Source organism: Coregonus clupeaformis, unplaced genomic scaffold (genome assembly GCF_020615455.1).
Source record: "Coregonus clupeaformis isolate EN_2021a unplaced genomic scaffold, ASM2061545v1 scaf0999, whole genome shotgun sequence".
NCBI classification, from domain to species: Eukaryota; Metazoa; Chordata; class Actinopteri; order Salmoniformes; family Salmonidae; genus Coregonus; species Coregonus clupeaformis.
Genome location: NW_025534453.1, coordinates 167,863 through 179,628, shown reverse-complemented (window position 1 = coordinate 179,628; position 11,766 = coordinate 167,863). Strand labels below are relative to the sequence as shown.

General features: G+C 41.6%; 1 protein-coding gene across 1 annotated transcript; it reads right to left on the bottom strand.

Moving 5' to 3' along the window:
• Nucleotides 1-7,599: 7,599 nt before the first annotated feature.
• On the bottom strand, nucleotides 7,600-10,270 carry LOC121561298. The gene is made up of 4 exons (XM_045217291.1): nucleotides 10,258-10,270; nucleotides 9,548-10,148; nucleotides 9,250-9,363; nucleotides 7,600-9,127 (listed from the first exon to the last, which is right to left on the bottom strand). Exons 1-4 carry the CDS (start codon nucleotides 10,268-10,270, stop codon nucleotides 7,768-7,770), a joined length of 2,088 nt encoding a protein of 695 aa, XP_045073226.1. The 3' UTR covers nucleotides 7,600-7,767.
• Nucleotides 10,271-11,766: the final 1,496 nt, after the last annotated feature.

Sequence of the window (11,766 nt, the reverse complement as noted above, 5' to 3'; positions counted from 1 at the left end):
CAAAGCCTCCTTCACTCATGCTGCCAAACATGCCCTCGTAAAACGGACTATCCTACCGATCCTTGACTTTGGCGATGTCATTTTACAAAATAACCTCCAACACTCTACTCAGCAAATTGGATGTAGTCTATCACAGTGCCATCCGTTTTGTCACCAAAGCCCCATATACTACCCACCTTTGTGACCTGTACGCTCTCGTTGGCTGGCCCTCACTACATATTCGTCGCCAAACCCACTGGCTCCAGGTCATCTATAAATCACTGCTAGGCAAATCCCTGCCTTATCTTAGCTCATTGGTCACCATAGCAATGCCCACCCGTAGTATGCGCTCCAGCAGGTATATCTCACTGGTCATCCCCAAAGCCAACACCTCCTTTGGCCGCCATTCCTTCCAGTTCTCTGCTGCTAATGACTGGAACGAACTGCAAAAATCTCTGAAGCTGGAGACTCTTATCTCCCTCACTAACTTTAAGCATCAGTTGTCAGAGCAGCTTATCGATCACTGCACCTGTACACAGCCCATCTGTAATTAGCCCACCTAACTACCTCATCCCCATATTGTTATTTATTTTGCTCATTTGCACCACAGTATCTCTATTTGCACATCTTCTTCTGCACATCTATCACTCCAGGGTTAATACTAAATTGTAATTTTTTTGCACTATGGCCTATTTATTGCCTTACCTCCATAACTTACTACATTTGCACACACTGTATATAGATTTTCTATTGTGTTTTTGACTGTACGTTTTGTTTATCCCATATGTAACTCTGTGTTGTTGTTGTTTTTATCGCATTGCTTTGCTTTATCTTGGCCAGGTCGCAGTTGTAAATGAGAACTTGTTCTCAACTGGCTTACCTGGTTAAATAAAGGTGGGAAAAAAACATGGAAAAAATATAATATATATGGTGGTGGATCTTTGTTATGGGACTGTTTTGCTTCCACTGAACTCTACCAAGTACCAGGACATTTTAGCCAAAAACCTGGTTGCCACTGCCAGGAGGCTGACACTTGGCAGCAAGTGGATCTTCCAGCAAGACAATAACCCCAAGCACATATCAAAATCCCCAAATAAATTGTTAATTGTCCATAAAATCAAAATGTTGCAATACATTTACATTTTAGTCATTTAGCAGATGCTCTTATCCAGAGCGACTTACAGTTAGTGAGTGCAGACCTTTTCATACTGGTCCCCTGTGGGAATCGAACCCCACAACCCTGGCGTTGGAAACGCCATGCTCTACCAACTGAGCTACACGGGCAATGACCAACTCAGTCTCCGGACTTGAACCCCATTGAAAACCTGTGGTTTAAATTGAAGAGGGCAGTCCATAAGCACAGACCGAAGGATATCAAGGATGTGGGAAGATTCTGTATGGATCCCTCCCAATGTCTTCTCCAATCTCATAAAACATTTTAGAAAAAGGTTCAGTGCCGTTATCCTCGCAAGGGTGCTGGAGTATTGAAAACAGGTACCAATAATTTTGACGCCTATCTTTTGGAGTTTTTTTTTACACTTGCCTGGTATTGGACGCAAGTGTATCTTGTTCCCACACAGTGAGGAAGATGGTTCGGGAGGCAAAGAAAAATCCAAGGGCCAAAGTTGGAGAATGACAGAACTTGGTCTCCAAATCTACAATTAGACGCCAGATCCTACAATTCTATAGGTTAGTCCTATTTACAGTCACCTCCAAAATTATTGGCACCCTTGATAAATTTATAAAGAATCTTTAGGGGTGCCAATAATTTTGACACCTATCTTTTTGAGAATAAAATGGATTACTTGTTAAACATGTATTTCTCTGAGCAATTGTATTAGGATAAAATATGATTTCTCTCTTTTTTTAAACATACAATATAGCTCAGTATTTGTATTATTTATTTTAGTCTTTTTTGCTCATCATTATCAAGGGTGCCACAAATGTTGGAGTTGACTGTAATTCTGTGCATTTGATATCCAAATTGGAATGATAGGCACATTTCCAATATATAGATATATTGAGTTGTAATAGAATTGACTCAAACCTTGTATTCAGACTGATCCAAATGTCAAACCCAGTAGGATCTGGACTGAATATAGCAGCATCCCAAAGTGGAGGCTCCTCAAACCTGTGAACTTCCCTGCTGCTCATCATATTATTATGCTCCAATAATCTCCTTTCTTCCTCATACAAGTGCTCTGTGTGCTGGCGCCCACCAAAAGACACCGGAATCCAGCTAAGAAGGGGTAAAAAAATCTGCCACTCACACGGCGCAGGCACGCACACACACACATACACACACACAATTTCATGATAACAGAGAACACCTAAATTCAGAGTTAATGCCTTCATACTGTTCTTTGTTTCTTTTTAGCCAACACCATCACATTCCTGTGTGCAATGGATTAAAACCAATCTCAAAGAGACAATTACAAATACGGTATTCACATTTATTTTATAAAGAAACTGTATAATCATGCACTTGAACTCTGTATGGATATTTACACATTACTTAACTAGAAAATAATGCAATTTTATCTGCACATATCTTCACTTCCATGAATAACACAAGAACAGCAAGACATATCACGTGAGTATTCTAAAAGACACTAGAGGGCAGTACATACCTAATATAATTCAGGAGATTCAGACATGGAATTACCATGCTGAATTTACTGTGTATTTGATTTGATCAACAATATAATGTGGATTAAACTCTTTTGAAACAGTCAAATTGTTACACTACATCAACATTAGAGTACAGTGACAAGTTCTAGAATCTGGCCTAGAACAGCCACATTCAGTTGGTACAACTAGTACTGTTACAGATACAGTGCCTTCACACACCGTGACTTATTCCACATTGTGTTGTGTTACAGCCTGAATTCAAAATGGATTAAATAGATTTGTTTCTCACCCATCTACACACAGTTCCCCATAATGACAAAGTGAAAACATGTTTTTAGAAATTGTTGCACATTTTATTGAAAATGTAGGACAGAAATATCTCATTTTCATAAGTATTCACACCCCTGAGTCAATACTTTGTAGTAGCACCTTTGGCAGCGATTACAGCTTTGAGTCATCTTGGGTATGTCTGTGTCCGCTTTGCACATCTAGATTCTGGGACTTTCTCCCATTCTTCCTTGCATATTTTCTCAAGCTCTGTTAAGTTAGGTAGGGAGCAGCAGTGAACAGCAATCTTCAGGTCTTTCCAAAGATTTGATGGGATTCAAGTCTGGGCTTTCGCTGGGCCACTCAAGGACTTTCACATTCTTGTTCTGAAGCCATTCCAGTATTGCTTTGGCTGTATGCTTGGGGTCATTGTCCTGTTGGAACATATATTTGCCCCAGTCTAAGGTTGTTTGCAATCTGAAGCAGGATCACATCAAGGATTTGTCTGTATTTGGCTCCCTTCATTGTTTCCTCTGTCCTTACCAGTCTCCTAGTCCCTGCCGCTGAAAAGCATCCCCATAGCATGATGCTGCCACCACCATGCTTCACGGTAGGGATGGTGTTAGACGGGTGATGAGCTGTGCATGGTTTTCTCCAGACATAGCGCTTTGCATTCAGGCCAAATAGTAAACATTTTGTCTCATCAGACCACAGAATCTTTTGCCTTATGAGTCTTTCACATGCCTTTTTTCAAACTCCAGGCATGCTGTAATGGGCCTTTTTCTCAGGAGTGGCTTCCATATGGCCACTCTCCCATAAAGCCCAGATTGGTGAAGTGCTGTAGAGACTGTTGTCCTTCTGGTAGATTCTCCCATCTCAGCCAAGGAACTCTGTAGTTCTGTCAGAGTGGTCATTGGGTTCTTGGTCACCTCCTTGACCAAGGTACTTCTTGCCCAGTTGCTTAGTTTATTTGGACGGCCAGTTCTAGGCAGAGTGGGTAGTTCCATATTTTTTCAATTTCCCAATGATGGAGACCACTGTGTTCCTGGAAACTTTCAACACTCAAGAAATTGTTTTAAACCCTTTCCCAGATATATGCCTCATCACAATTCTATCTTGGCGATCTACGGACAGTTCCTTGGACTTCATGGAATAGTTTCTGCTTTGACATGTAGTGTCAACTGTGGGACCATATAGACAGGTGTGTTTCTTTCTAGACAGGTGGAGTCCAATCAAGTAGTAGTGATATCTCAAGGATGATCAAAGCAAATTGGATGCACCTGAGCTCAATTTGGACTGTCATAACAAAGGGGTGTGAATACTTATGTAAAGGAGACTTCTGTATTACATTTTCAATACATTTGCAAACATTTCTAAAAACATGTTTTCACTTTGTCATTATGGGGTATTGTGTGTAGATGGGTGAGAAACAGATCTATCCATTTTGAATTCAGGCTGTAAATGTGGCGCAGTGGTCTAAGGCACTGCATCGCAGTGCTAGCTGTGCCACTAGAGATCCTGGTTCGAATCCAGGCTCTGTCGTAGCCGGCCGCGACCAGGAGACCCATGGGGCGGCGCACAATTGGCCCAGTGTCGTCCAGGGTAGGGGAGGGAATGGCCGGCAGGGATGTAGAGCATGGCGTTTGCAACGCCAGGGTTGTGGGTTCGTTTCCCACCGGGGGCCAGTATAAAAAAATAAAAAATAATAATGTATGCACTCACTAACTGTAAGTCGCTCTGGATAAGAGCGTCTGCTAAATGACTAAACTGTAAATGTAATGAATACATTCTGAAGGCACTGTAGATAGTGATTCCATATTCTACATGTCAGAGACGCATGTTTGTTCTACATACTATGTTTCTATCTGAATGTTCCACAACGTTGTGCCCTGGTGAACACAGCCCATAAAAGGGCAGTTTGAGTGTAGTTGTAATTATCTTAAATGCATATTGATAACAATGTAGTTCTCTTCAATTCATAAATCTGAGTAACTTCTTATCATAATAATTATCCATTTTATAAACCAATCCACAGTCATTTTAAAATCCACACAAAGAAAAACAAGGATAAGCAATGCACAGGAGAAACTCTGGTTGAAGAGGCCGGTTTCCAGGCTTCATTTTCTCAATTTCACATGCTAACAGCAACCGCAACACCGTGCTCATATCCAGCCACAAAAACCTAGAGACATTTTTGGAGGAAAGCGATAAATTAACCAATGGCAATGTCAGTTTGGTGAAAGTAAGACTTAGTGGAACTAGGTTTTTTGTTAATGCACGCAAATAATATTACTTAACATTGCTGTATAGCAGGGTTGAAAAACTAATTTTTCCCCGTGGGCCACATTGAGTCTTTAACGAAGTCTGAGGGTCACACTGCAATAGTCCTATGTTTTTGGACTTGTCGATGCTCCCTGACTGTCTAGCTTTTGTTTCTGTGATTGTTAGTGAGCTGGACAGAGTGAAGAGACTGTATACATGTAAGTCCATTGTCATTATTGTCATTACGCTGGTCCGCTCCAAGGCCTTTTTGACACCCTATATAAGTGGCAGTTTGAGGGCAAAAGCGTTTCACTTTAGTTTTATACCTTTTTCTGTCTCCTTTACAGGCGGCTCCAGGGGTCCCATCTTCTCCACAGGCGGCTCCAGGGTCTCTATCTCCCTCACAAGGTAAAATGGTTTCTCCAGGATTCTCTGACTCTTTCTGCCTTTTCCCATTAAGGCCCTTATGTCATTGATCTTCTTTCCTAAACTCATGCCACCTTTGCCCATAATCGCCCCAACCACTAATGCCGCCATGTTATGCCCCACAACAGAAACAATTCTGCTTGCCTCCTTCTCCAGACTCCCCCGGAGTATTTGCATGTCCTTTATGAAATGTTGAAAGACTGTATTGGCTTGCTTGCTGTGGTATATGTTAAACATTATCTCTGTGACACCGGTGGTTAGACCGTTGACCCCACTGGTCACACCCATTCCAATCCCTGCGATGGTGAGCCCCAGTGACAGCCCAGCAGTAACAGGGCCAAGACAAAGGCCTGCTATGGTCAGAGCCCCTCCTGTCACCCCCACTGCACTGCCTACCACACTGGAGATATCAGACCCGAACCTAAACGTATAGAACTTAAACAGAGATTTACCTGATATCACTTAAATGGCTCAAATGGTCAAACATGGTCTGCATGGATTTTGCATTCATGTCAGTGCTGATGTCAATGATTTTGTCAGACTTCTCTCCACAAAATGATTTTCTAATGATAATTAGACATAAAAAGTATTATTTATAAAGTGCTTTTCAGCAACAACAGAGGGCCCATAAATGTAACATGGTTCAATCTCTTTCAGAGCACTTAAATTTTTTATATGAGGTAATACATTTGATAATACTATACTAAAATAGATTTTGTGTGAAACTATACTGAGAACAAATAGATTTTAGCAAAAATGTATATGATGTCATACTGAAGTATTTTGATTTGATTTGAATATTGTGGTAAGTAATTTAAACTGATTTCCACTTAAGTTTTTCCCAATCCCATTATCTCACACAGCTGTTCAGAGATGTGTATGACAGTGTCTAGGGTTTACTGAGAATGGTGCGACAAACAAAAAACATCCAGTCAACGGCAGTCCTGTTGGCGAAAACAGCTTGTTGATTAGAGACGTCGAAGGAGAATGGCAAGAATCATGCAAGCTAACAGGCTGGCCACAAACAGGCAAATAACAGCGCAGTGGTGTGCAGAACGGCATCTTGGAACGCACAACTCATCGATCCTTGTCACAAAGCACTTAGGCTATGAAAATGACACCATATTGAAAATATCAATCTAGTTAATAGATTTCTGCACAAGTTAATCTACTAAATCATAGCAGGTCTATTCCAGCTATTTTAGTGTTTTCAAAATTAGAAAGTTGTGAATGAAAATAGTTGTAGAGATACAGTAGTCTACTGTAAGCGGTGAGGATATCACTGTTTCTGAAAATCTCTGGAGTTCTGCACTTGAACTCTGTATGGATATTTAAACATAGCTAAAGTATAAAATAATGCACTTTTATCTGCACATATCTTATCAAAACAGCAAGACATGTCACATGAGTAAAATACATTAGAGGGCAGTAAATGCCTATACAATGCAGAAGTAGAATAACCATGCTGAAATAACTATGTAGGCCTATTAGATTTTCTCAACAGTATAATGTGGATGAAACTCTTGAAATTGTTACATTACATCAATGACAAGTTCTAGAATCTGACATAGAACAGCTACGCTCAGTTGGTACAACTAGTAATGTAGCAGAAAGATAGTGATTATTTATTTTACATGTCAGAGAGGCAGGTTTGTTCTATATAGTACATTTAGAATATTTAGATCTGACTATTCTACAACATGAACACCGCCCAGATAAAGGGGTGGTTTTAATAAACATTTAAATAATCTTAAATACATTTCATACAAAAATGTCTTCTCTTCTATTCTAAAAAAGAAAACATACACAGTAATCATTTCAAATCTACATGTTAAGCAATGAAGTCGTACAGGGAGTGATGCACAGGAATCAATGCAGTCCAAACGGCAGGTGTCTTGGCTTCTTGATTTTCTCAATTTCTACATATAAATCTTCTCAGCCCATACATATCCTAACAGTAACAGCAACAACACCATGCCCGAATGCCACATCCGGTCTCAAAAACCTAGAGAAAGGGATTTTTTATGGAAATGCAATTAATTAACCAATTACGCAGCAAATTAATCAATGGCATTGCTAGCTTGGTGAAATTCAAAGACTTAGTAGAGCTTGAGTGTTTTTGCTAATACATGCACACAACTAATATCATTCAACATATGCTGTGTACAGTATGTGACATGTTTTAGGGCAAATCATTTTAACTCATTTTGTACCTTTTTCTATCTCCTCCATAGGCTGCCCCAGGAGTCTCGTCTCCTCCATAGGCTGCCCCAGGAGTCTCATCTCCTCCATAGGCTGCCCCAGGAGTCTCATCTCCTCCATAGGCTGCCCCAGGAGTCTCATCTCCTCCATAGGCTGCCCCAGGAGTCTCATCTCCTCCATAGGCTGCCCCAGAAGTCTCATCTCCTCCATAGGCTGCTCCAGGAGTCTCATCTCCTCCATAGGCTGCCCCAGGAGTCTCATCTCCTCCATAGGCTGCCCCAGGAGTCTCATCTCCTCCATAGGCTGCCCCAGGAGTCTCATCTCCTCCATATGCTGCCCCATGAGTCTCATCTCCTCCATAGGCTGCCCCAGATGTTCTATATCATCCTCAGGCTGTCCAATAGTTCCCATCTCCACAAGCAGCTCTAGACTTTCTAACTCCTTCACAAGGTAAAATGGTTTCTCCAGGATTCTCTGACTCTTTCTGAACCTCCAGATGCCTCGGCACAGTGAGTCGTGGATCCTCTGACATGAGTCCATCTCTGTGCGCCACAGTGCTGCTCTGGCTCGGATGAGCTGGGATCTCTTGCTCTTGCTGCCTTTGGCGAGGCTGACGCTGTCTTTACAGATAGTGATGATGTCCAGGCCAATGAATAGTGCATTTGAGGCCACGGCGCATCGCCTTAATGTCCTAGAGAGGGCGAGTGGAGTGCCTTGGGCCAACATCGCAATGTCCGGTAAATCTGCAGCAAATGTTTTGCCCTCTTGGAGTCCCACCTTGCCTGCACCCATGACCACGCCCTTTCCCATTAAGGCCTCTATTGCAGAGGTATTTTTTACTATGGCATTGATCTTCTTTCCTAAACTCGCACCACCTTTGCCTATATTCTTCCCAACCACTAATGCCACTACCTTCGGCTCCAAAGGGCAAATGTTGCTGGCCACCTTCTCCAGACTACCATGGAGTCTTTGCATGTCCCCCATGAAACATTGAAAGATTGTATTGGCTTTCTTGTTTTGGTAGCTTTTAAATGCCACCTTTGTTACACCGGTGGTTAGACTGTTGACCCCACTGGTCACACCCATTCCAATCCCTGCGATGGTGAGCCCCAGTGACAGCCCAGCAGTAACAGGGGCAAGACAAAGGCCTGCAATGGTCAGAGCACCTGCTGTCGCCCCCACTGCACTGCCTACCACACTGGAGATATAACCCCCTTTCTTCATCTTGTCTAGTTTGCCAGCTCTCTTTTCCAGCTCTTTTAGAAAGTCCAGCATTCTGGAGTGGCGCTGACTGAACAGACCAATGAAACGCAGGGCAGACTCCTGGAACAGGAACGTCAGTCTGAGGTGCTGGTCCATCCTAGCAGGAGAAACATATTCCACTTTTTCATCAGAGACATTGAAACATGTAGCTGGAATCGATGAATGTTAGTGAGCTAGTATTTGAAAATGTAACATAAAACCGAAACAGGAAAGGTTTACCTGATATCACTCAAATGGCGCAAATGGTTAAACATGGTCTGCATGGACGTTTCATTCAGTTCAGTGCTGGTGTCAATCATCAAGTAGTCATTCTTCTCTCTGCTGAATGTTTTTCTAATAATGATAATCAAAAACTATTTATAAAGCATTTTCAGCAACAGCAGAGGTTGCTAATGTTACATAATAATATAAATTATCTTACTTGTATGTCTGAAACCATACTGAAAAAGATTTAATAAAAGGATAGATCATTTGATTTGATTATTGTGTTAAATCATTTAAACTGATTTCCACTTACATTTTTCCCAATCCCATTATGTCACACAGCTGTTCAGTGATGTGTATGTAATTTTCCAAGTACACATACAGCACCTCCACATTGAGGAGGCATGGGGAAAAGAAGGCCGAAGCATCCCTCTTAAAGTGGATGAGGAGAGGACAAGCCATTCTAGCAGAGGTGATGACAGCTTGGACTCTTGCTGGTTCCCTCCCCTGAGGCAGAGGACACAACCGGTTTTCATCAGCAAATACAAACAGAGAGGTGACCACCAGCCTCTCCACAGCGTCCATGAAGCAGTCCAGCTCCTCCAGCCCCTTGAGAGTGTCCTTCAGTACAGCTTCCAGCTCCTTCTCCAGCTCCTTAAGCCTACGGTTTGCAGTCACCTGGGTAAGATAGTCTTTTGTGAACTCTCCTAATGCCTTGGTCTTGTCTTCTGCATTCAAGACTCGGCCGAATTTAAGGTCGATTCTGTCTGCCATTTCCTTGATGTTCTTCATCTTGGATTGTTCGACTTTTCTCTGCAGGATCCACCTTGAATGCCTGTCACAGAATTCCTCCACTGTGTGGACATAGCTGAGGGTGTCTGAGATGTATTGGCCCAATAACTCTCTCATTTCCTCTAAGAAAGGAAGAAGATGCAGTTAAGCAAGGCTAAAGGCTTTCTGTCTCAAAGTACTTTACAGGGTCTCTATTGAAGATCATTAGAGTAAAAGTACTTCACTAATCACCTGTTAGACACATCTGTTCCCAGAAGATCAACGATCAATACCCAGACAGATATATAAAACAAATATATACCTTAATGCACTGAACCTTACAGATGGATTTCAGTCAACTTAGGCTACCTATTTAAAATTCAACAACTTTTGGTCAAAGTTTAAAGGTAAATGAGTCGAAGATGCGTTCCACCTGCCAAAAGGTTTAACAACGGGGTGACACTCCTTTTTATATCCCTCAAACCAATGTTTCTTACTACCGAGGCTGTGTGATCTTCAGCCATTTGGATTTCACTCCCTGCTAAGGGCTAAGGCACGCTGGCTCGGGTCAAAGGTCAGCTGAAAGGGCTGCTGTTGAGATCAGGGGGCGAGGTGCTCAGATGCTTATAGCTCCCACAAGCAATAGTAATTGTGTTATCATTGTTATTATGTTAATACACATATTTCTAGCAGTGTGAGTTAAAGCTAGAATCCTTAGTTGCTAAATACATTTTTGGACTTATAAATTAATTATATATACCCATTGATTCTTCAAGAATACAACTTATACACTGAGCATACTAAACATTTTCTTTCCATGACATATCCTGACCAAGTGAATCCAGGTGAAAGCTATTATCCCTTATTGATGTCACTTGTAAAATCCACTTCAATCAGTTTAGATGAAGGGGAGGAGACAGGTTACAAAATGATTTTTAAGCCTTGAGACAATTGAGACATGGATTGTGTATGTGTGCCATTCAGAGGGTGAATGGGCAAGACAAACAAATGTAAGTGCCTTTGAACTGGGTGTGGTAATAGGTGCTAACAGGTGCACCGGTTTTGAGTGTGTCAAGAACTGCAACGCTGATAGTTTTTGCACGCTCAAAAGCTTTCTATGTGTATCAAGAATGGTCCACCACCCAAAGGACATCCAGCCAACTTGACACAACTGTGGGATGCATTGGCGTCAACTCAGTATTAGGAAGGTGTTCCTAATGTTTGGTATACTCAGTGTATATGCCTGATGAGCTTTGATTAACTGTTGTGCCCCATCAGAACCCCAAATATTAGCTTATTTTATGGCAATGTTTGTAAACAACATAAATGTAAACAAACACTGTACAGCCTCAAAACATGGTTAAAACTATTATTTTGATATCATGGATGGTCAGTCCTTGCATCCATAGCTCTGTCTATGAATTTGAGTGGTTACATTTCTCCAGGCCCAACCCTCAGCTTTTGCCAAAACAAAGGCGGGGCAACCACTTTGTTATTGTTACAATTAAGGATTCTAGCTTCAAATCATGACAGCCAACATTTTTCAGATAAATTCAAAGTCTCTCCTATGCAGGTCTCAGCTCAGGTGTCAAATCGTGACATTGTATATTTAGGGAACATTCTAATCTGCAATGTATTGTATTGAGGTTGATTTACATCACGATCTGGGTAATTGTTCAATGTGCTGCAGACCCAGATTACGTATATTAATTTACTAAGAAAGCACTTTCAAAGGAGATTTGCCTTGACAATGCTTTTCAG